Source organism: Palaemon carinicauda, chromosome 7 (genome assembly GCF_036898095.1).
Source record: "Palaemon carinicauda isolate YSFRI2023 chromosome 7, ASM3689809v2, whole genome shotgun sequence".
Classification (NCBI taxonomy): Eukaryota; Metazoa; Arthropoda; class Malacostraca; order Decapoda; family Palaemonidae; genus Palaemon; species Palaemon carinicauda.
This window is the reverse complement of record NC_090731.1, coordinates 171,595,988-171,622,007: the sequence shown is the minus strand read 5'-3', so window position 1 is coordinate 171,622,007 and position 26,020 is coordinate 171,595,988. Positions and strand designations below refer to the sequence as shown.

Genomic DNA, 26,020 nt, shown 5'->3' with positions numbered 1-26,020 from the left:
CTCAAACTTACAGCAAATGTTTTTATGTTGAACAGGCTGACATAAGTGTTTTTATAGTTTATGTATGAAATATTTGGTGTGATGTTTCTGTTTTTAGAATATTTTGTTAATTAATTATTTCTCAATCTTTGTCTGCATCTTTTCCCACTTTTATGTGGGGTCAATGTTTCTGGCCAGCTTTCTCTGTCTACCTCTGTCCCACACTTCATCACCGGTTAATCCCTTTGATTGAAGGTCATCCTTAATACATGTTAATTATTTCTCATATTGTTTTTTTATTTCCTTATTTCCTTTCCTCACTGGGCTATTTTTCCCTGTTGGAGCTGAGATAAGCTAAACTACAACCCTACTTGGAAAAGCAAGGTGCCATAAGCCCAAGGGCTTTCCCTAATTTCACTCGGCACACTTGCTGACTTGATTTATTTCAATTCATCTTAGATTATTTTCTCTATTACTCGTCAGTATTGTGGACTACTGATAAATTAGATTTTTTACGATATGTGAAATATGTTATTTTTCAATGTTCAGATACATTTTTCCTCGTTTTAAGTGACTAGAAATGAATTAAAAGTGTTTTCTGATTGATTTACAAACCAAAACTCGCTATTTGAAAAGATTTAAGATGCAGTGTTACCATCTCTCTCTCTCTCTCTCTCTCTCTCTCTCTCTCTCTCTCTCTCTCTCTCTCTCTCTCTCTCTCTCTCTCTCTCTCTCTCATATACAGTATATATAAGAGGAGTAAAAATAAGAATAGATTTACTTTGGTCCCAAGGATTCTGTTTACATAGGGTGCACATTTCTTTAAGAAAGAATAAAGCAGTCATAGAATATCTATTCTGAATGCATGTATGTAACCAAAATTTGGGCCAGGAAGCAAGTTACTGTACAAATATTTTTTTTAACCCTTTTACCCCCAAAAGGACGTACTGGTACGTTTCACAAAAGCCATCCCTTTACCCCCATGGACGTACCGGTACGTCCTTGCAAAAAAAGGCTATAAAAATTTTATTTTGCATATTTTTGATAATTTTTTGAGAAAATTCAGGCATTTTCCAAGAGAATGAGACCAACCTGACCTCTCTATGACAAAAATTAAGGCTGTTAGAGCAATTTGAAAAAAATATACTTCAAAATGTGCTGGGTAAAAAATAATCCCTTGGGGGTTAAGGGTTGGAAATTTGCAAATAGCCTGGGGGTAAAAGGGTTAACATTCTACCTTCCTTGTTGCATGTGGCCACAACTACTTTGCCTAATATTACCAACGATAAAACACATTTTTCATTGGTTCAAAATGTATTTTATATTGATATAACAGGTCTTCAATACATTGACAGGTCCATGGGATGACGTTTCTACAAAATTGTTAATAAAATTTGTCAAAGAAGTTCCCGCAGCTTGTTTCATTGCGGATGATAACGTCAAACGAACTGAAGCCTGGGAATTAATTCGGAATAAGCTCACTGAGGCTGATCACTATTTCACTGTTCTTCAGGTAAGTAAAAGTTAATTGCACTATGTTACAATGTAGTTTATTTCATTAGTTAAATTTCAGTGATATAGCTCGATGTTAAACTGGTCACTTAACCAGTTTTTCCCCCTCATCAAGAAATAATTTGTCCTGAGGGAATCATAGGGGCCAGTTTGTCTCAAGGAGTTAAATCTTGACTGCTTAGTTATCAAACCTTAATTTTATGTGCGGGAGATTTGGACGTACTGTTGGTAGTTACGGAGCTAGAAGATGTAGGAAGAGGAGGAGGAGTAAGTAGAGTGGGCTTCTCCATATTAAATAAAATACTTTAAAGAAAAGAAGGAACAAGAAAATGAAAACATAACCAAAGAGATTACGATAACATTGATGAAAATATAGAGTAAAAACATTTACTATAATTGCTGTGACATTAAAAGACTTGGTTGCTGCTACCCAAGCTTTATTCAACTTAAAACTTCAGTAGATTATTCCCTGAAACAACCATGAACATAATTAGCAGACCCCATAATAATTGTAATACAAACTATGTTAGATCCTCAAAGTAAATCTAATTAAACCAAATAGATACAAATGGAATAAACAAAAGGAAATACAAAAGAAACAGAGAATTACTTGATAAGTTGCTTTGACTGTCCCTCCATCAGGTGAGTAAACAAAGTATGAAAAGATCACCAGACAAACGGTTCAGAGTGAGGTATGAAAGAGCAAAAGGACAAAACAATATTATAACAATAATGTTTTAAAAATCTGTCACAAAGTGAAGTGACAAGTGGTTTGGTTGAACTAGAGTGTAGTTTTGTTTACTTAAGCATGCACCATATCAGGTCAGGCTAGTGTAAGAGGGGCATTCATTTTGGACTTTAATGCAACTGTACAGCCATATTAGGGTTGTGGGAGCCCGTTGGAAATATCCCTTCCTGGCAATCTGTCGGCTGTGATTTTGAGACCTGCTTGAACTCGGTAGTTTCTAGTAGTGTGTGCAACCTTACCATCCTTGCTACCTAAGGACTGGGATTTTGAGAAACCTATAGGTCTACCTGCTGATTCATCAGCAGCTATGGCTTGGCACTCCCTGGTCCTAGCTTGGTAGAGAGGGACTTGGGTACTGATCATATAAATATATATATATATGGTCAGTCTCTTGGACATTGTCCTGTCCCTTGCCTCTGCCATTTGTGAGCGACCTTTAAACCTTTACGGCGCTAAATTAACTTATGATTAGTAAGTTGTATTTAGATAATTATGGTATTAAGGGAAGATGGACTACACTTTTGGTAATGAATAAGCATAATGGTAAAATTGAACATTGACTTAATGTTTTGGTGTTAGTGAAAGTTATACTGTCGGATTGTATGTCCCTTGTGGATTCCTATTTTATTATCTAAACTATGGCGATAAGGGTACAGTACTGTAATTCTAATGCTAAGGCTTAGACACTGAAAGTTCTTGTGTTTAAGTATATCAATATGAAAAATGTTGATAACTGTTTACATACATCATACATACACCAAGGCACTTCCCCCAATTTTGGGGGGTAGCCAACACCAAACAAATGAAACAAAAAAGGGGACCTCTCCTCTCTACGTTCCTCCAGCCTGACAAGGGACTCAACCGAGTTCAGCTGGTACTGCTAGGGTGCCACAGCCCACCCTCCCCCGTTATCCACCACAGATGAAGCTTCATAACGCTGAATCCCCTACTGCTGCTACCCTCCGCGGTCATCCAAGGCACCGGAGGAAGCAGCAGGGCCTACCGGAACTGCTTCACAATCGCTCGCCGTTCATTCCTATTTTGATAACTGTTTAGGTTATGTAAATAAAGAATTGGATTTCGTTTATACTGTAATAATAATCTTGTTAAATACTTGTACTGTATATACGTAGCAAGTCTCATTGTACCTGGATTGGCAAGTACATGTATTTACAGAGCGTGTTCAGTATAACAGTGGCGTCAGGTATATATATATACACACACACATACATTTATACACAATTAGTTTCCCCTGTTTCTTTCAAGATCATTAGAAAGTCAAATTTATGGTTATCAACTCAATATTATTGATAAAGTTTTGAAATTTTTTAATTTGTTTTCTTAGAAATACGTTTTTTCAAGTACTTGAGTTCAAAACTCAATTATTTTTCTCCTAAGTCTCAAAAGTAAGTACAAAATATTGTACTGTATTTAAGCCCCCATGCTGATATTTGTTCCTGTCTTCAGATAAATGATTGCCTATCAAATTATGAATTCACTAATTTATTAGTATCTTAAATCTACTATTCTCTTTCAGATTCGAATGCGATGGCGAGAGTTGTGTAAGAAATACCGAAATGTCGTTAACTGCAATGAGATTCATGGAGGAAATAGGACTTGTCAGTATTTCAACGAGCTAAATGACTTATTCGGTGAGTTGATAAGATGAGTTATCGTTTATGGTTAAAAATTCCACTTTATTCTTGGTAAGGGTAGAAGAGACACTTTGGCTATGGTAAGCAGCTCTTCTAGAAGGACACCAAAATCAAACCGTTCTTCTCTAGTCTTGGGAAGTGCCATAGCCTCTGTACCATGGTCTCACACTATCTTGGGTTAGAGTTCTCTTGCTTGAGGGTACGCTCGGGCACACTATTCTCTCTGATTTCTCTTCCTCTTGTTTTGTTAAAGTTTTTATTATTTATATAGGAAATATTTATTTTAATGTTGTTACTGTTCTTAAAATATTTTATTTCCCCTGTTTCCTTTCCTCACGGCTATTTTCCCTGTTGGAGCCCCCAGGCTTATAGCATCCTGCTTTTCCAACTAGGGTTGTATCCTAATAAGTAATAATAATAATAATATATATCACGTAAAATACTATATTAAATCCTCCTTAACAGCTGATTCACCAACCTCTGGATTCAATTGTATTTTATTAAACCTTTTGATAATATTAGGAAAAAAATTTATGCTGGTACAGTGAACCCTCGTTTATCGCGGTAGATAGGTTCCAGACCCGGCCGCGATAGGTGAAAATCCGCGAAGTAGTGACACCATATTTACCTATTTATTTAACATGTATATTCAGACTTTTAAAACCTTCCCTTGTACGTAGTACTGTTAACAAACTACCCTTTAATGTACAGAACACTTAATGCATGTACTAACGTACCCTAAACTAAAACGCACAAATATTAAGGGCGACTTTATATCATGCGTTTCCTAAACATGCCAAAAAGCACTATAAAAAATGGCAACCAATGTTTTGTTTACGTTTATCTCTGATTATAATGAAGAAACAAACGCATTTACACATCTGTGTATAGGTTAGTTTCTGCATCGATTATATTGATTATTCAGTACAGTAAGTTGATTTGGTTATTACTAATGTTTTACTTAATTTTTCTTAGGACTTCCAAATTAAATGTTTTTCTTTATGACGCCGCCTGAAACGACGGCGTCATAAAGTACGCTCAGTAAACAAACTAAGGAATTTAACGCGCATGATGAAAGTGATAAATAATGATATTACAGTAAAAGCTTTAATAAAATATGTTTTTACAAATATTATTTACCACATCTATATAAAATCATACATACGTAGCAAAGCAGGAAAACAATCTACGAGAGAGAGAGAGAGAGAGAGAGAGAGAGAGAGAGAGAGAGAGAGAGTTGTTTTACATACGTAAATGTAAATTTAAAAACAAAAAATAGCCCCATTTCATATAAAATAGATTACAAATATTTCACTTTATCATATTACAGTAGTCTGTACAATACTGTAAAGTTCAGTACAGTATGTTGTTGTTAAAGTCGTGGCGATGAAATTCTCACGAAACAAAAACACGCCATTTGAGTACAACAGCTGATTCTCTCTCTCTCTCTCTCTCTCTCTCTCTCTTCGTGTTATACAATACAGTAGGGTCCCGAATTATGCGAGAATTTGGTCGATGAAAGGCCTCGTGTAATTGGAAATTTGTATATTTCGAAACACATCATGGCGGCAAACAGCAACCCACCCGTCAATTTTTTTTTTCACTCCATTTCTAGCTTTCTAGCTATATATATACTGTATATACACTGTGTGTATGTGTGTATGTATGTATGTATATATTATATATATATAAAACATATATATATATATATATATATATATACTGTAGCTTTTATCTTAACAATACTGTAAGAAATCCTTCTTATAGATTTTTTTTTATAAAATACTGTACAAAATTTCTTTTATGGATAAATAAAACAATAAAAAGTTGTTAAAGTTTTGATAATTTTATATGACTGTAGTATTTACTACTGTACTATGCATAGCTTACTGTTTTCAGTATTTTCCGAATGATGTAGAATTATTTCCTATAGATACAAAAAACAAAAAAGGGTTTTCAAGGTTTGATACAGTACGTATCTAGCAATAGTTAAAAATTACAGTATAGTACTGTATATCCATGATGACACTCCCACACGTAAACACGGCCACTAGGCGCAAGTGTGCACTAGGCTGCTGTACGATAATCACGCTTTTTTTGCCCTGAGCGGTCATTTCACTAATGATAATTTTTCAAAGTTAATATAATTTCTTTATGCTTATAATTCGTAATTATAGTTAAAAGTAGGGATATTAATTAAATGGTTGAGTAAAAAAAACAATTAATACTACTATTTAATTTCAAATGGCTACATAATACTGAATATTCTAATGGGTTCTTTTTATCTTCAATCGTAAATCTTACGCCTGGATAAGCAACAAAAGGAAAGGAATAGGTTTCTCTCTCTCTCTCTCTCTCTCTCTCTCTCTCTCTCTCTCTCTCTCTCTCTCTCTCTCTCTCTCTTCATATCGTTTCCTGTATAGTTTTCAAATATGTTCGTCATACATTTGTACATTATTTATCCACTTTATTCTCTCTCTCTCTCTCTCTCTCTCTCTCTCTCCTCTCTCTCTCTCTCTCTCTCTCTCTCTCTCTCTGTCTCTCTCTCTCTCTCTCTCTCTCTCTCTCTCCTCTCTCTCTCTCTCTCTCTCTCTCTCTGCATTTCCTTTCCCTTTATAGTTTTGTGAAATTTCGTTGTCCAGTCATTCGGTAATGAGAAGTCATTTTCGCTTTCGACATCCAAAGAAAACTTTGTTTCTTCAATATACTCATCACTGGAGGATTCAGAACTAGTGCTCTCATTATCAAACAGGTTATCATTATCAAAATCCACAACAAGAATATCATTTATTTCATCTAAAGAAATAACCTTCCTCTTTAGACCTTTCATTACAAAAGGAACAACAAATAACCACTTATGCATGAACGCCCGAGCGCACTGATAGGAAACCAGTTCAAACCACAGTTTTGTAACATCAAGCTACCTTCAGAAAAATAGTTGCCAGACATCATATAAGTTTCTATTCACAGTCCCCATATGCTGAGAGTGTTGCCAAGTGGTGATCCTATACTTACTATACGAGTAAAGTAACATCACGAGACTGACGGCTTGTAAAAGGCAATTAAAGTCATGAACGGAATATACAGTTGAAGGCGGTACCGAGTAGATCGTGGTGAACGGTTTTATCACGTGGGTGACGCTTAACAGGTTAAAAAAAACATTTTATATAGTTCGGTATTTTCTCTATCCATCCTCTCCCAGAAAACCTTCAAATGTGAATTATCGGAATGTGTGCAGATCTTGGAAGTGCGATAACTAGTTAGCGACTGAGAATAAAAAAAATAAAAAGCCCGATTGACGAATGACGATGCTGATGAAGAGGATATCGAATACCGATTTTTCCCTAATTGATTTTTTCTACGTTCTGTCTAATCCAATGTACAGTACATTCTTATGTAAAGGGCGAACCCCAACATTTCTTGATGCTGCTACACTTTAATTATAGATATTTTACCACCAATTTATAATCTTTATTTATAATAACATCTTTAGTAAAAGCTCTTCAATATCACTTACAGGAGTAAATGCGTTTATGATCGACGATGAAACGTAAAAAAACGTTTTCCTTTTAAGAAGGCGTTTTTTTAGGGAAAAAAAAACCACGAAATAAAATTGCTCATATTTCATATATTTTGATTTTCTAAGGATAAATAAAACATTAATTATAACATTATTATTACATAGTACCTGGTAAGATATCTTTTGCCGCAAAAGTTAACCTATAGACAGATGTTAAAATTGGTTAGCGAGTTCGTTATGATCAGCGATGGAACGTACTAAACAAAGTAATGGGTTTGGTTGTGGTGACATGTTTGGCAGTAGCATGATATAAAATAGTCTTTATTTTGATGGTTTTTAATTTAAAGTTTAATGAATAAGGATTTTTCACCATAATCACAACATAAGTATAAAAATTAATTAGTACAAATATGGAATATTATACATATAGGTGTTGAACAGTTAGGCTAGGCCTAGCGACAAGTTCACACAACAGATGGGCAAACCTTAACATTTTTCATCCAAAACTAGTCTTAAAATGTTTGAACAGAAATCTTTCTCTCACATTCTCCCCCCCCCTTCTCAGACATCGGGGAACCATCACCCCCCCCCCCAATACAATTAAGAAAACAATAGATTTCCTACGCTTCGCGGTGCTTGACTCGCGGATTTAGAATGCTCCTCGCAAATACAGGAAAATTAATTTTTAAAAACTATCGATCGCGTAATTGAGGAATCGCGTAATTAGAACACGTGTAATTCGGGACCCTACTGTACTTACATTTAGATGAAGAAACTAAAATTAGTTTTCTTAGTGTCAATTAAATACGAAACGAAATAATTAGGCCGAGTCTACATCCATTTCAATCATAGCTAAAAATATGGCATCCAATTTCATCAGCAAACCACTATTTTTTGGGAAATATCATTTTATTCTAGAAAATTGCCACTCTTTAAATAGTTAATTGCACATTAAGAAAGCGTGTACTTTTGTTTTTAAATTTCGGGTTTGTTTTAAAAATCGAGTATTGTTGACTTCTTTTTTTTTTTACTTTTGGCTGTGATTAGATCAGCTGTCATCTAGCTGCCGCTCTTGAGTGTGTACGAATACACTAACAAAGTATCATTTATACCATTTCTTAACTTATTCAAACCGTCTACAGTATACAGTTGATATTACATAAGCACCAATGTGTTATAACCTATCAATTTTTTTTGTTTATTACATTTAAACCCCCTCTCTCTCTCTCTCTCTCTCTCTCTCTCTCTCTCTCTCTCTCTCTCTCTCTCTCTCTCTCTCTACCTCTTTCTCTCTCTCTCTTTCTCTCTCTCTCTTTCTCTCTCTGTGGGCTACTTGTCACTACCTCCCATTCCTTACCTCTCTCTATCTCTCTAACAAATGATATCTTTGTTGCTCCTCAAAGTTTCATTTATATTGAAAATCAATCACGATTCAATTTTCCTTACTTTCTCCAATCTCGCACCATCGGTCACATCGCGGTATTTTCGATATTTCTGGAAAATCCGCGATATATGTATATACATGGGTTATGAAAAATATCCGCGAAGTGGTGGTCGAACCGCGAAGTAGCGAGGGTTCACTCTATAAGCACTGCCAAACACTGTTCCACTTTCTACTCAGTAGAGTAACATGCTTTGAACACCACTTTGGGACCTTCTTGACCCTATCTCTATAAATTGGCGCGAAATAGTATGGAATTATAAGAGAGATTACTCTAGTGCCATATGTGGATGAGATCATGGTGAGGTGTAGATGGAGATGGTTTGGGCATGCTCCTCGCACTCCCCAAGATAAATTAGTTCACCAAACTTTTAACTGGGCTCCACAAGGCACTAGAAGAGTTGGAAGACCCAAGCCTATATAGCTGCGGACTATGAAGCATGAAGTAGGAGATGATGAATTGAAAAGAATTGATTTACAATCTCAAGGTAGAGACGACGGGCAAAATCTAATTGAGGCCCTTTGCGTCAATAGGCGTAGGAGGATATGATGAGAACGAGTCTAGAGTTACGTCGGGGTACTGCAGTGTTTCTTGAGCAAACCTGTTCCTGATGTATGAGCTGCCCCACAACAAAGCACATGAGCTGCCATAATAATTTTGTCCTGAATTTCTTTGCTACTCTAATTTCATCTGATTGCCTCACTGTATAAAACTGGTTCTCACCATAAATGGTGCTCAGGGGAAGATACATAGCTACTTTAGATAGTAGGTTGGCCAGGGCACCAGACGCCCGTTGAAATACTACCGCTAGTGTTATGGGGTCCTTTGACTGGCCAGACAGTACTACATAGGACCTTTCTCTCTGGTTACGGTTCTTTCCCTTTGCCTACACAAACACCGAATAGTCTGGCCTATTCTTTACAGATTCTGCTCTGTCCTCATACACCTGACAACACTGAGATTGCGAAATAATTCTTCTTCACCCAAGGGGTTAACTACTGCACTTTAATTGTTCAGTGGCTACTTTCCTCTTGGTAAGGGTATAAGAGACTCTTCAGCTATGGTAAGCAGCTCTTCCAGGAGAAGGACACTCCAAAATCAAACCATTGTTCTCTATTCTTGGGTAGTGCCATAGCCTCTGTACCATGGTCTTCCACTGTCTTGGGTGAGAGTTCTCTTGCTTGAAGGTACACTCGGGCACACTGTTCTATCTAGTTTCTCTTCCTTTTATTTTGTTAAAGTTTTTATAGTTTATATAGGAAATATTTATTTTGATGTTACTATTCTTAAAATAGTTTATTTTTCTTTATTTCCTTTCCTCACTGGGCTATTTTCCCTGTTGGGGCCCCTGGGCTTATAACATCCTTATTTTCTAACTAGGGTTGTAGCTTAGCATTTAATAATAATAATAATAATAAAAGTGTCTGAAGCTTTGATGCTAAAACAAGTTAGGTTCCCGTTGACTGAGGAGTATGCACGTAAAAAGTTGCGGTCAAAGTCGACACCCTTTTATTCGTCCTTCACGGCGTATTCTAAGTCAAAGGGCATAAGAACGACACCAAATTGTATCGTCAGATCCTCAGAGGTTAAGATTCTGCTTTCAAAAAATTCCAACACCATTCGAAGCATTACAGTACAGTACTTACCTTGCTACTGAAGCTCTGCCAATACAGTTGGAAGGGATTGAAGATACATTATCCATTCTTTTATGTGATTGCATAATTGGAATGCTTTTATAGAAAAGTGGTTTTGTGTGGGGATATGTATTATTATTATTATTATTATTATTATTATTATTATCATTATTGTTATTATTATTATTATTATTATTTTTTCAATATTAATCTTACCCGATAATCATGTAGCTGTCAACTCTGTTGCCGACAGAAATCTACGATCGGGATACGCCAGCGATCGCTATACAGGTGGGGGTGAACACCACAGCGCCATCTGTGATCAGGTACTCCAGTACTTCTTGTCAACACCACCTCAATTTTTCCTCTGTCGTGCCTCCGGCTAGACCTACATGGATACGCTGTTGATTCTGGAGTTTTTGCTCACGATTTGGTGATGTATTTGCTCTAGAGTTTAGCTTTCGCTATTCAGGAAGTTTTATCATTAGCTTAGCTAGCTTTTGGAATTAATTTGATTAATTATGGTGACGAAGAGAGTATGAACTCTCTTTCACTTTTAAATGGCCGACCCTTCCCTTAGACGGAAGTGTTGGTGTCTAAGAGAGTATAGACTCTCTTTCTTAATTTTGCTTAACAAAGTTATAGATTTATTTTATATCTCTCCGCCTTTTATAGGCCTCTTCGATTAACTTTCTTTTATTATAAACTTATTAAAATTAATTTTTATATTTGTTTATATTCGACCTTTCCTAATAGTAGGCGGTCTTTTCTTGGTACCGAAGTTAATTAACATTGAGCCCGTCATTTCGTTTTTACCTGTTAACATATTATGCTATTTTAATGTTTTTGAAAGAATTTCTTTGATAGTCTCGTACTGTTTTCAAAGTTGAACTAACGTTTTGTTTTGTCTCTGCAGTTGTTGACGTTCAGAACGTTCAACTTGCGCTCTATCGTTACGATAGAGAGAGAATTTTCACGGTGTCACATTGCAGTAAGAGTAAACCGATTCTAGCGTTTTGTTCATTCTTTCTTAGCTTAATGGTTTTAATTCTAATAAAGGAACTTTTTATTTGGGAAATCTTTCAGTTTTTTTCCTTTAACAATAATATGTTTTAACGATATATATGATTGGGCTCATCTCTCAGGTTCTAAGTCAAGAGAGAGAGAGAGAGAGATAGAGACGGAGGGAGAGAGAGGAGGATAAACGTTTCGTTCAAGCGAGTAACGTTGTTATCGTTTTTGCTCTTCTCCCTAGTCTCTTTAGGGGAAGAAGGTAAACGTTTCTAGAGTTTTATTCTTGTTCTCAAGCTTTATGCGGTGAGAGATTTTAAACGTAGTTTATTTGGTCTAGTGTTTAGTCTCTTTCCAGCCACTGAATTATTTATCTTTCATTATATTTTTCTGTTACATTGTAATTCTGTTTTCGCAATTACTAACTTTTAAGGAAGGATAGAATTGCGTGTTTCAGGTACAAACCACTTAAAGTTTCGAGTTCAGTGAAATAAGTGCAAACAGAAAATCAAAAGTGATAAAGTGATAAGCGCAAAGTGTTACAGTGTTGCGTTCGAGGGTTCGTATGTTCGTGCCAGTTGTTCGCCTAGTCTGGGACCTCTTACAAGCTCCCAAGCCCAGGGGAGAAGTAATGTCGAAGGACTTATGGGTTCAGCAGGCCTTGATCGACGAACAGACGTTTCCCTCCGTGGTTTCGGGTGCATCTACACACGTTGCCGACGTGATCACCCCACCCATACAAAGACGAGAGAGCCCTTTTATTCCTCGTCTGCGGAAGAGGTTTCTCGCAGAAACCATGGACCAAATCTTGCAGCTTTTAAGTGCAAGTCGGTCCCTTCCGCGCAAGTCCAACTCCTAGGTGTAGCCATTAGCACTGGGTCAGTTCGGACTTGCTGCAGTACGACAACTGCACACCTCCCAGAGAGGCAATGTGGTATCGCAACAGGCAGTAGCTCCGTCTGTTGCCGCACCAGCTGTTTTAGACCCTCAGTCTCAACGGACAGTAGCTCCGTTTGTTGTTGTCTTTCTTAAACTCTAGTGGTCTATGCTGCAGACAATGCAGTCTCAGCTTGCGGTGTTGATGCAGGAGTTTCAGGCAGAGAAGGTTAACACACCTCCTCCTGCGAGCGCTCCTCCACCTCTACGCAGTCCAGCCTGCCAGACGTATGATGTTGAGGTTCCTCAAGCTACCTCCATGCGTGAGCTGCCGCATTGGGAGTTGCCAGATACCAGCTCTGTGCAGCAACCTCCACTTTCCTTGAGGCAGGAGCCTCTTGCCACGCGGCAACCTCCTCAACACTTGAGGCAGGAGCCTTATGCTTTGCAGCAACCTCCTCTACCCTTGAGGTAGGAGCCTCATGCGTTGCGACTACCTCCTCCATCCTCGAGGCAACAACCTCTTGCGGTGCGACAACCTCCACCATCCTCGAGGCAGCAACCTCAACTCCACCTCTGCGCAGTCCACCCTGCCAGACGTATGATGTTGAGGTTCCTCAACCTACCTCCACGCGTGAGCTGCCGCATTGGGAGTTGCCAGATACCAACGCTATGCAGCAACCTCTTGCGTTGCGGCAACCTCCACCATCCTTGAGGCAGCAACCTCAACTCTTGCGGCAGCCACCTCCGCTCTTGAGGCAAGAACCTCAACTCTTGAGGCAAGAGCCTCAACTCTTGAGGAACTTCATGCTATGAGGCAGCCGCCTCAACGCATGCAGCAACCGCATTCTTCACAGCATGAGCCTCTCTCTGCGCAGCTACCTCCTCAACCCTTGAGGCAGACGCAACTCTTGAGGCAGGAACCTCACAGGAGCCTCATGCTATGCGGCATCCTCCTCAAACCATGAGGCAGGAGCCTCATGCTATGCGGCATCCTCCTCAACCCATGAGGCAGGAGCCTCATGCTATGCGACATCCTCCTCTACCCATGAGGCAGCCTCATGCTATGCGGCATCCTCCTCAACCCATGAGGCAGGAGCCTCATGCTATGCGGCATCCTCCTCAACCCATGAGGCAGGAGTCTCATGCTATGAGGAGCCTCATGCTATGCGGCATCCTCCTCAAACCATGAGGCAGGAGCCTCATGCTATGCGGCAACCGCCTCAACCCATGAGGCAGGAGCCTCATACTATGCGGCATCCTCCTCAACGCATGCGGCATAAGCCTCTTCCCTTGCAGCTTGAGCCTCATCCCATGCAGCATGAGCCTCATACCATGCAGCATGAGCCTCATCCCATGCAGCATGAGCCTCATCCCATGCAGCATAAGCCGCACGCCATGCAACATGCTCTGCTTACCTTACAGCATGCTCTACATACAGCATGCTCTGCATACCTTACCGCATGCTTCTCAGTCACACATCTTTGGTTGTTGCCAACTCACTAGACTGTCAAGCAGTTTCATAACGTTGCCTTCTAGTCTGCTGCTTTTGCTCCAGTGAAACCCTCACTGAGAGAACTTAGCTTTTCTCGGATATGGTTCCTGTAGATGAGAAAGTGCTATTCTCCCTCCTTCTGATATTCCCTTGAGGACTCTGTCATTTGGAGAGGAGCCTTTAGCTGCGTAGCCTCCTATGGACTTTTATTTAAGCATAACATGCTTCCAGGGAAGGTAATGGTTCCACTTCAGTCGCTAACCTCGTCTGTTACCACACCTGCTCCCATAGACCTTGAGCTGTGTTGTAAGACATGCAGTCCAAGCTTAGTCCTTGTTAGAGGATTTTTTATTTACGGAGTCAGTGTGTCACTGGGAAGACGTTCAACAACCAGCAGAAGTGACTTGTTGTGACGCAGTGCGGCAACCTCAGCAACCCGATAAGGAGTTGTCTGTACGACCCAGACAGTCTAGACAGCTTCGGGTTGTCACTGTACTTCCTCGCTTCCCCATGGTTAACAGTTCACAGACTGTGCAGCAGTACCATGATCTTGTGTCCGGCTCCGTCAGACGACTAGCTTTTAAGAGCTCCCACAAGTCGTCGCTGTCTGGAGATTCTCAGATGGACTATGGATCTGACCAAGGAACTGGGCCTCCTGGTCAATTTTGAGGAGTCCCAGCTCGTCCCATCCCAGACCATTGTCTACCTGGGTATGGATCTTCAGAGTCGAGCTTTTCGGGCTTTTCCGTCGGCCCCAAAGATCTACTAAGCCCTAGTTTGCATCCAGAGCATGCTGAGAAGGAACCGATGCTCAGTCAGGTAGTGGATGAGTCTAACAGGGACACTTTCATCGCTGGCCCTGTTCATCGAGTTAGGGAGACCCCACCTCCGCCCCCTTCAGTATCATCTAGCGGCTCACTGGATAAAGGACATGACGCTAGAGACGATCTCAGTTCCTGTTTCCGAAGAGAGGAGGTCTACTCTCACGTGGTGAAAGAACAGCTTTCTTCTCAAGGAAGTCTACCTTTGGCTGTTCAGAAACCCGACCGCCGTCTCTTCTCTGACGCATCAGACACGGGCTGGGGTGCGACTTTGGACGGACAGGAATGCTCGGGAACATGGAATCAGGAGCTAAGGACACTTCACATCTTTTGCAAGGAGCTGTTGGCTGTTCATCTGGCCTTGATAAACTTCAAGTCCCTCCAGCTTAACAAGGTGGTGGAGGTGGACTCTGACAACACCACAGCCTTGGCTTACATCTCCAAGCAGGGAGGGACTCATTCGTGGAAGTTGTTCTAGATCGCAAGGGACCTCCTCATCTGGTTAAAAGATCGAAAGCTCACGCTGGTAACGAGGTTCATTCAGGGCGATATGAATGTCATGGCAGATCGCCTTAGCCGGAAGGGTCAGGTCATCCCCACAGAGTGGACCCTTCACAAGAATGTTTGCAGCAGACTTTGGGCCCTGTGGGGTCAGCCAACCATAGATCTGTTCGCTACCTCGATAACCTAGAGGCTCCCTTTGTATTGTTCTCCGATTCCAGTCCCAGCAGCAGTTCACGTGGATGCTTTTCTGCTGGATTGGTCCCATCTCGACCTGTATGCATTCCCGCCGTTCAAGATTGTCAACAGGGTACTTCAGAAGTTCGCCTCTCGCAAAGGGACACGGCTGACGTTGGTTGGCTCCGCTCTGGCCCGCGAGTGAATGGTTCATAGAGGTACTGCAATGGCTGGTCGACATTCCCAGGACTCTTCCTCTAGGAGTGGACCTTCTACGTCTACCTCACGTAAAGAAGGTACATCCAAACCTCCACGCTCTTCGTCTGACTGCCTTCAGTCTTTCGAAAGACTCTCAAGAGCTAGGGGCTTTTCGAAGGAGGCAGCCAGAGCGATTGCCAGCGCAAGGAGGACATCCACTCTCAGAGTCTATCAGTCTAAAGGGGAAGTCTTCCGAAGCTGGTAGAAGGCCAATGCAGTTTCCTCATCCAGTACCACTGTAACCCAGATTGCTGACTTCCTGTTACATCTAAGGAACGTAAGATCCCTTTCAGCTCCTACGATTAAGGGTTACAGAAGTATGTTGGCAGCGGTTTTCCGCCACAGAGGCTTGGATCTTTCCACCAACAAAGATCTACAGGACCTCCTTAGGTCTTTTAAGACCTCAAAGGAACGTCGGTTGTCCACTCCAGGCTGGAATCTAGACGTGGTCCTAAGGTTCCTTATGTCATCAAGATTTGAACCTCTCCAATCAGCCTCTTTTAAGGACCTCACGTTGAAAACTCTTTTCCTCGTGTGCTTGACAACAGCTAAAAGAGTAAGTGAGATCCACGCCTTCAGCAGGAACATAGTTTTCACATCTGAAACGGCTACATGTTCCTTGCAGCTCGGTTTTTTGCTAAAACGAGCTTCCTTCACGTCCTTGGCCTAAGTCGTTCGAGATTCCAAGCCTGTCCAACTTGGTGGGGGACGAACTGGAGAGAGTACTTTGCCCAGTTAGAGCTCTTAGGTACTATCTAAAAAGGTCATAACCTTTACGAGGACAATCAGAAGCCTTATGGTGTGCTATCAAGAAGCCTTCTCTTCCAAGGTCTAAGAACTCAGTTTCTTACCTATTCAGGCTCCTGATTAGGGAAGCACATTCTCATCTGAAGGAAGAAGACCTTGCTTTGCTGAAGGTAAGGACACATGAAGTGAGAGCTGTGGCTACTTCAGTGGCCCTCAAACAGAACCGTTCTCTGCAGAGTGTTATGGATGCAACCTATTGGAGAAGCAAGTCAGTGTTCGCATCATTCTATCTCAAAGATGTTCAGTCTCTTTACGAGAACTGCTACACCCTGGGACCATTCGTAGTAACGAATGCAGTAGTAGGCGGGGGCTCAGCCACTACATTCCCATAATCCCATAACCTTTTTAACCTTTCTCTTGAATACTTTTTATGGGTTGTACGGTCGGCTAAGAAGCCTTCCACATCCTTGTTGATTTGGCGGGTGGTCAATTCTTTCTTGAGAAGCGCCGAGGTTAAAGGTTGTGATGAGGTCCTTTAGTATGGGTTGCAGCCCTTTATACTTCAGCACCTAAGAGTCGTTCAGCATCCTAAGAGGACCGCTACGCTCAGTAAGGAAGACGTACTTAATAAAGGCAGAGTAATGGTTCAAGTCGTCTTCCTTACCAGGTACTTATTTATTTTATGTTATTTTTGAATAACTAATAAAATAAAATACGGGATACTTAGCTTCTTTGTTAACATATATGCTGGTCTCCACCCACCACCCTGGGTGTGAATCAGCTACATGATTATCGGGTAAGATTAATATTGAAAAATGTTATTTTCATTAGTAAAATAAATTTTTGAATATACTTACCCGATAATCATGATTTAATTGACCCACCCTTCCTCCCCATAGAGAACCAGTGGACCGAGGAAAAAATTGAGGTGGTGTTGACAAGAAGTACTGGAGTACCTGACCACAGATGGCGCTGTGGTGTTCACCCCCACCTGTATAGCGATCGCTGGCGTATCCCGACCGTAGATTTCTGTCGGCAACAGAGTTGACAGCTACATGATTATCGGGTAAGTATATTCAAAAATTTATTTTACTAATGAAAATAACATATTATTACTAGCTAAGCTACAACCCTAGTTGGAAGAGTAAGATGCTATAAGCCCAAGGGGTCCAACAAGGAAAAATAGTCCAGTGAGGAAAGGATATAAGCAATATAAGAAATGATGAACAATTGATATGAAATGTTTTAAAAAACATTAGCAACATCAAAACAGATATTTCATATATAAACTATTGAAAGACTTATGTCAGCCTGTTCAACATAAAAAAATTTTCTGCAAGTTTTAACTTTTGAAGTTCTACCGATTCAACTACCCGATTAGGAAGATCATTCCACAACTTGGTAACAGCTGGAATAAAACTTCTAGAATACTGTGTAGTATTGAGACTCATGATGGAGAAGGCCTGGCTATTAGAATTAACTGCTTGCCTAGTATTACGAACAGGATAGAATTGTCCAGGGAGATCTGAATGTAAAGGATGGTCAGAGTTATGAAACATCTTATGCAACATGCATAATGAACTAATTGAACGATGGTGCCAAAGATTAATATCTAGATCAGGAATAAGAAATTTAATAGACCGTAAGTTTCTGTCCAACAAATTAAGATGAGAATCAGCAGCTGAACACCAGAGAGGAGAACAATACACAAAACAAGTTAAAATGAAAGAATTGAAAATACTACTTGCTAATCAGTATCAATTATATTTTCAGGAATCTGGAACAAAGATGCTACTGAAATTCTAATAAAAGAGTTAACAGGAAAGAATATAAAGCAGAATGGAGGGCTGCGCATGAGGTACACTACTTGGGATAAGATACGGAGAACATTAATCGACAGGGGATACAGGTAAGTGGTCCTGCTTTGGAACTCTGTTTCAACCTTAATCAATTTAAGTTTTACTTATTAACATTTACGATTTAACTTGGATTGTCTTTGAATCTTTTTTAAAATTATGAATGTCCCCAGAAGTTAACCCTTTTACCCCCAGGCTATTTGGAACTTTCCAACTCTTTACCCTCAGGGGTTATTTTTTTTCAAGCACATTTTGCAATATATAACAATTTACGACTTAGCGGGCAAGTCCAAAACAGAAGGATGACCTGGAGGGCGCGCGTAGAAGGTGTCGGTGGGGTAGTCCAACTGTGTTTTCTAGGGCCTGTCACGGCCCCCCCTTTTGATGAAGGGATTATCTAAATGGAAGACAGCCTGTGAATAGTGGTTTTCACACGCCCCTGTTGTATACACGACACCCACAAGGTGATCGCGCGAGGGTAGTAACCTCTGCATTCCATGCTTTTATCTTTCTCTAGTATATTTGGAAGATTTATATTAGAAAAGTGTAAAGAAGGACTTCTTTCACCGGCCGTCACAGGTCTCTTCCCAGAAATAGATTTTTCCTTTGTCAAAATCCCTTTTTTTAAATTGCTCTAACAGCCTTAATTTTCGTCATAGAGAGGTCAGGTTGGTCTCATTCTTTTGGAAAATGCCTGATGTTTCTCATAAAGTTATCAAAAATATGCAAAAAAAATGTAAATAGCAGTTTTTTGCAAGGACGTACCAGTACGTCCATGGGGGTAAAGGGATGAGTTTTGTGAAACGTACCAGTACGTCCATTGGGGGTAAAAGGGTTAACGTCAGAAGGATTTTTTTGGCCAAGTTGGCAAAAAGATAATCTATTCTTTTATTTCTATTCTTTTTGTATCCACATATATAATTTTGGTATCCGTTTGACAACTAGTAAATTATTTTAAATGTTATCATTAGGATAGTTCAATAAGTTTTAATTAAAAATTACAGTAAAGTGATAAATATTTAAAAATTACAAGCAAAAAAATATAAGTAATAGGTTATTTTATATAAGTGTTTATGAATAATTCTGCCTCATTTTCAAATAGATATATATTCCTTTATATTTCACTTTAAGTGTTAGCTTGAAAACAATTTGTATTACTGATAATAAAGTGTCGTCGTTTAATACTTGAATCTGTACTACTTTATTTGCAAACTGATTGATGTGTTTTTAGTTGGGGAAGTGTTGAATGGGCTTCTAGAGTTCTGCAATATTGTTTAAAGTGCGCCATCGTAAATTTATTTAAAGAAATGCACAGGATAGGATGCAGAGATATTGATAAATAGAATTAGTTGGAAAGCCAAAGCAAAGTCCCTCAAAAGAAGGCAACTGTGTTACCCCATACGAATGGGAAAAAAGCACGCTAATAGTAGAAGATGTCATTTATGCTGATGAGATAATGTTGATGATGCATGTATTAACCCTTTTACCCCCAGACTATTTGGAAATTTCCAACCCTTAACCCCCAAGGGGTTATTTTTTTCCCAGCACATTTTGCAGTATATATATTTTTTTAAATTGCTCTAACAGCCTTAATTTTTGTCATAGAGAGGTCAGGTTGGTCTCATTCTCTTGGAAAATGCCTGAATTTTCTCAAAAAATTATTGAAAATATGAAAAAAAAAATTCTATAGCATTTTTTTGCAAGGACGTACCGGTACGTCCATGGGGGTAAAGGGATGGCTTTTGTGAAACGTACCAGTACGTCCTTTGGGGGTAAAAAGGTTAAAAACATAGAGGCGTAATTACTATTATTACATCTGTTGATTTGTCGGTCAAACATTGAATTTCTTGTTGAAATTTCAATATTTTGTTTATTTTCTTTAAAAAATCTGTCTTTTGTGGTTTTTCCATAGTTATTCTTCCCACCAAATTCACGGCCGATGGAATGCGCTAGTTACGTTGTACCAGAGAATGGTGGACCGGAATATTAATCCAGATAATGAACCCTTGGAGATGGCCTACAAAGATTTGATTGAGCCCATGTTTCCGTATGTTTCATCCAAGAAATTAAAGGCTAAAGTGAAAGAACCAAAAGGTGAGACACTTGTTTTTGTTAAAGTTTTTTTTAGTTTATATAGGAAATATTTATTTTGGTGTTGCTGTTCTTAAAATATTTCATTTTTCCTTGTTTCTTTCTTCACTGTGCTATTTTCCCTGTTGGAGCCCCTGGGCTTATATCATCCTGCTTTTCCAACTATGGTTATAGCTTAGCAAGTAATGATAATACAGTGAACCCTCGTTTATCGCGGTAGATAGGTTCCAAACCCGGCCGCGATAGGTGAAAATCCGCGAAGTATTGACACCATATTTACCTATTTATTTAACATGTATATTCGGACTTTTAAAACCTTCCCTTGTACGTAGTACTGTTAACAAACACTTAATGCATGTACTACAGTACCCTAAACTAAAACAGGCACAAATATTAAAGGCAATTTTATATCATGCGTTTCCTAAACACGCTAAAAAGCACGATAAAAAATGGCAACCAATGTTTTGTTTACGTTTATCTCTGATCATAATGAAGAAACAAACTCATTTAGTGTACACATATATGTATAGGTTAGTTTTTGCATCGATTATATTGATGTATACAGTATGTTGATTTTGTTATTACCAATGTTTTACTTAATTTTTCTTAGGACTTCCAAATGAAATGTTTTTCTTTATGACGCCGCCTGAAACGACGGCGTCATAATGTACGCTCAGTAAACAACCACGCTCAGAACAAAGAAGGCATTTAACGCGCATGATGAAAGTGATGAATAATGATATTTACAGTAAAAGCATTTACAAAATATGTTATTACAAATATTATTTACCGTATCTATATAAAATCATACAGTACATACTGTACGTAGTAAAGCAGGAAAACAATTTACGAGAGAGAGAGAGAGAGAGAGAGAGAGAGAGAGAGAGAGAGAGAGAGAGAGAGAGATTTTGATTGATTGATTGATTGATTGATTGATTGTTTTACGTACGTAAATGTAAATTTTAAACAAAAAAAATATGATAGGTTACAACATGTATACTCTTCAGACTTTTAAAACCTTCCCTTTAACTTAATGCATACAGTACTAAACTATAAAACAGGTACAAATATTAAAATGTTAGAATATTAAAGTAAAAAATAAAGATTGTTACTGTACTCACCACAAAAGAAGTTCAAGAAAAACTTGAATGATGATGGCGATGAATTTGCTGCACAGTAGAAATGATGATGATGAAGCTGATGATGTCTTCTACTGTGCAGCCAATAATAGTATTTTACGTCTCTTCAGACGGAGGTGTCTTTTCCTGGGACACCTCTTCAACTTCTTCCTGAGACACTTCTTCAATTTCTTCTGAGGGCATTGTGATCGGAAGTTGCTGCCGCTGCTTCTTTTTTCGCAAGAGCATCCTGTAGGGAGCCATGTGTTCATCGATCTTGGTGCAGAATTGTACAGAACGAACCATATCCTCGTCCCACTCTTGCGACATTTCTTTCACCTCATTCGCAAGCTTGCAGAGCTTGGCAAGCCGTTCTAATGTTAAGACCGTTTCTTCGACATTTTCTTGGATCTCTTCCTGTGTTTCACTGTCTTCACTGCCCGATTTCGTCAGGTCTTCGAGGTCTGCGGCCGCTTAACTTCTACTGTCTTTTAACATAGTATCGAGAAGCGTCACCTTCTCAGCAATCGTCATCATCTTTCGGTGCTGTTTAGGCTCACTACCAGCCTTAGTAGAAGCAGAAGGCTTGGGAGGCATTGTACAGTAGGGTTTAACAGAAAGTTCAACAAAAAGTTCAACTTAAAACAGTCACGCACACCACAGATTAAAGTTCACAATTAACAACGTCAACACAGCGATACATCGGGAGACAAAATGACCGCGGAAAGAGATGCTGCGGGTTGGAGAAGCGGTCAAAACACCAATCAGAGGCTAGATTACAAAACTTGGGTTCTGATTCGTCATCTATCAGCGCTTGAACCAATCACAACCCAATTCAAAGTACAAGATACCCTGCGTACAGTATACTGTACAGTAATAATAATAATAAATAATGATACTGTAATAATAATAATAATAATAATGATAATAATAATAATAATAATAACAATAATAATTTTAATAACAACAATAATAATAATAATAATAGCTTTACGTATGCTATTTTACGCTTTTGTTGTAGGATGTGTGTGTGTGTCTCTCTCTCTCTCTCTCGTACGCTTATTCGAAATGTGATTTTTGCAACAAAGAATATTATTGGATGCAGTACTACGTACGTATACATACAAAAGATTCATGGAAAAGAAGCACTTCCATTACATTTGTAGTAATGTACAGTACAGTAGTAGCCAACAGCAGCCTTACACCATTCTAATATGGTATGACTGCATCTGATTTGCGTTTCATGTTCGATTTAATTTTACTACGTACTGTATACAGTACTGAATTATCGTATGATCACATTCTCTTTTCGTGTTTTATTTCTTTCTGTGCTTAATTATATGTCATATGTAATGCAATGAACAATCAGTAAGAGCAGATATTACTAATTACAGTATTAATGGAATTACAGGTAACGAAATATCGTATTTGGGGTCTTCAGATATTGCGGTATTTTCGAAATTTCCGGAAAATCCGCGATATGTATATATATATGGGTTATGGAAAAAACCCGCGAAGTGGTGAATCCGCGATGGTCGAACCGCGAAGTAGCGAGGGTTCACTGTATAATGATGATGATGATGATTATCTTTTACTATATCTCTACAAATATCTATAATAAACTACAAAAAATAGTTAGATTTTAGTTTTGATACTTGGTATTGAGAAAGATAGTGTATGCTAATTTGTTTTATAGGGTGTCAATAATGATCATTTGTTATTCATTGCCCTTATTTTATCTTATTGGATTTTTTCGTGTTTATAGATAAATGGAATGTCCAGATGGAGAGAGCCCTACTGCAGGCATACACCGACAACATTGAAAACTTTCGGAAGAATGAATCTAAAAACAATAGACAAATTTGGTCAGGTATAGTTGAGGTAAGTTCTACGCATTTATTTTTATATTGGAAAACGGGAAAATATATAAATAAAAGGAGGAAATGGCAGAAGGAAAGAAGGACTCTCAAGACTGGAGTGATATTTTTTGAAAAGGATGAAGGGGTAGTTATATGAGAAAGAAGGATAGTCACAAGACTAGAGGGATGCCTCGGTTAAATACATCACATGAGGTGCAGATTTACAAAGCTAAGCAATGAGAGTTTAAAAGGTTTAAAGGTCGCTCATGAATGGCAGAGGCAAGGGACAGTGACATTGCCCTAGCAATCAGGACAATGCCCTAGAGACTGACCATATATTATATGATCAGTGCCCAAGCCTCCTCTCCACCCAAGCTAGGACCAGGGAGGGCCAGGCAGTGGCTGCTGATGACTCAGCAGATAGACCTATAGGCTCCCCCAAACCCCCCAACCTTAGCTCACAAGGATGGTGAGGTTGCAGACACTAATGGCACCAACGAGTCTGAGCGGGACTCGAACCCCCGACTGGGAAACACCAGGCAGAGACGTTACCAATCAGGCCACATAGCATAGCTGGTCTTAGTGCCAGGTAGTGTGAAGTAAAAGAAACTGAGACTTATGTTTCCCCTTATATATTTTTTCTTTTCATTACAACTATGTTGTAATTATATAGGTTTCCTCACCCTTATATCTCAGTTGTTACCCAGGTGTTGTCCTTGCATTGCCTTGTAAGAATACTTTAAGTATAGAAAGCTTGCGTTACTCCTTAGGGTTTCTCAGCTTCTTGGTAACGTCCTTGCTTGGTAATTGACAACTGGGGATCGAGTCCTCAAATTCATTAGTTCCTTTGATTGCTGCAATCTCACCATTCTTGTGAGATAGGGATGGGGGTTATGGGAGGTTTGGGGGAGCCTATAGATCTATCTGCTGAATCATCAGCAGCCATTGCCTGGGCCTCCATGGTCCTAGCTTGGGTGGAGAGAGGTTTGGGCACTGATAATGTATATATGCTCAGTCTCTAGGGCATTGTCCTGCTTGATAGGGCTATATCACTGTCCCTTACCTCTGCAATTCATTAGTGGCCTTTGAACCTTAAGTAAACCCTTTTGAGATGTTAAATTGCATTTTTATGACAGAAAATTTGGTACGTATGATTATAGTTTAATTTTGACATCTTCCTTTTAATCCAACATAAAATTCTTTACAGCAATTGAAGAGAGAACAAAACTTCAATACAACCGTTGAAAAAGCAAGGACCCGCTTTTACGAGCTTACAAAATACTACAGCTCTATGCTACGATATAATTCGCAACCAGGGGCTCTACACAGAGAATCCAAACATCATGAAATTCTTGCAAAAGTGAGTTTTGATTTTTGAATTTTATGTAAATGGTATCGCTAGAACGTACTATATAGTTTGAGAAGTATTCTCTTGAATATAGATAATCTTATTAAGCAATGTCTAATGCTTTGTAATATATATTGTGGAAGCAGAAAAATGTTTCTATAATTTTCCTAATTTTACATTTTAGATCTACAGCCAGTACAATTTGTGGCCTCATGATGGCTCTATCATTAAATTGGACAACACAAATGCCAGGAGAATGAGGCAGTGTAAGTTCATTTTATTTTTGAGCAAAGAAATATTGTATTTAAAGAAAAAAAACTTCATCAGGTTTTTGTTACGTTAATAATTTAAGTAAAGCTAATTTCACATATCAAAAGGCTACTTAACCCTATTACCCCCAAGGTATGTTGAACTTTTAAGCACATTTTGCTATATATTTTTTTTTTAATTGCTCTAACAGCCTTAATTTTTGTCATAGAGAGGTCAGGTTGGTCTCATTCTTTTGGAAAATGCCTGAAGTTTCTCATAAAGTTATCAAAAATATGCAAAAACATGTAAATAACAGTGTTTTGCAAGAACGTACCGGTACGTCCATTAGGGGTGAAAGGGTTAATTTTGGTACTGAGATGAATGAATTACTGCTTTTATATTTTGATTGATACATCCAAAAGCTTTTTATTATTTAGTAGACGAAGTAAGTTTTAGTATAGGTTCTGGTACAGTAATTGATTTGATAAATGCCTGATTTGTTCTTATGATGCAACTGTTCTTCCTTTCAAAGCTTATAATTGCATTGTTCATCTGAGTAGCTTCCTAAATAATGAGGAAATACATACAGAGAAGTTTTGGAATAATGATGGGTATGTATTTATGAAATTTAAAACTATCCTAATTTTTATTTTTATTTTTTGACGAACATCAGTAAACGCACAGCTTCGATGGTCGGAAGAAGAGTCGCGGGCAGTGTTGCAACTCTACCCCCAAGTCTTGACGGAACATTTACAGAGTGCGGAGCAACAGCCTTTAGAAGAGCTGTGGGTGCAGATGGCCAAGATGCTACTTTGTGTGAAAAACATTCAGAAACTCCCATATGAGGTATGATATTTCTATTTTAACCCTTTTACCCCCAGGCTCTTTGGAAATTTCCAACCCTTAACCCCCAAGGGGTTATTTTTTTCCCAGCACATTTTGCAGTATATTTTTTTTAAATTGCCCTAACAGCCTTAATTTTTGACATAGAAAGGTCAGGTTGGTCTCATTCTCTTGGAAAATGCCTGAATTTTCTCAAAAATTCATCAAAAATATGAAAAAAAGAAATTGTATAGCATTTTTTTGCAAGGACGTACCAGTACGTCCATGGGGGTAAAGGGAT

At 38.9% G+C, this 26,020-nt stretch overlaps 1 protein-coding gene across 2 annotated transcripts in view; it reads left to right on the top strand.

Annotated features, from left to right (window-relative positions):
- The window catches only part of LOC137644179 (uncharacterized), a 109,154-nt gene that overhangs the window by 21,416 nt on the left and 61,718 nt on the right, over window positions 1-26,020 (top strand). For both annotated transcript variants that reach the window (XM_068377175.1, XM_068377174.1), the window contains exons 4-11: window positions 1,335-1,492; window positions 3,777-3,891; window positions 18,150-18,285; window positions 20,145-20,326; window positions 23,207-23,322; window positions 24,508-24,660; window positions 24,833-24,914; window positions 25,571-25,743. In XM_068377175.1, the coding sequence (XP_068233276.1) occupies window positions 1,335-1,492; window positions 3,777-3,891; window positions 18,150-18,285; window positions 20,145-20,326; window positions 23,207-23,322; window positions 24,508-24,660; window positions 24,833-24,914; window positions 25,571-25,743 (1,115 nt within the window). The remainder of the gene's footprint in view (window positions 1-1,334; window positions 1,493-3,776; window positions 3,892-18,149; window positions 18,286-20,144; window positions 20,327-23,206; window positions 23,323-24,507; window positions 24,661-24,832; window positions 24,915-25,570; window positions 25,744-26,020) is intronic.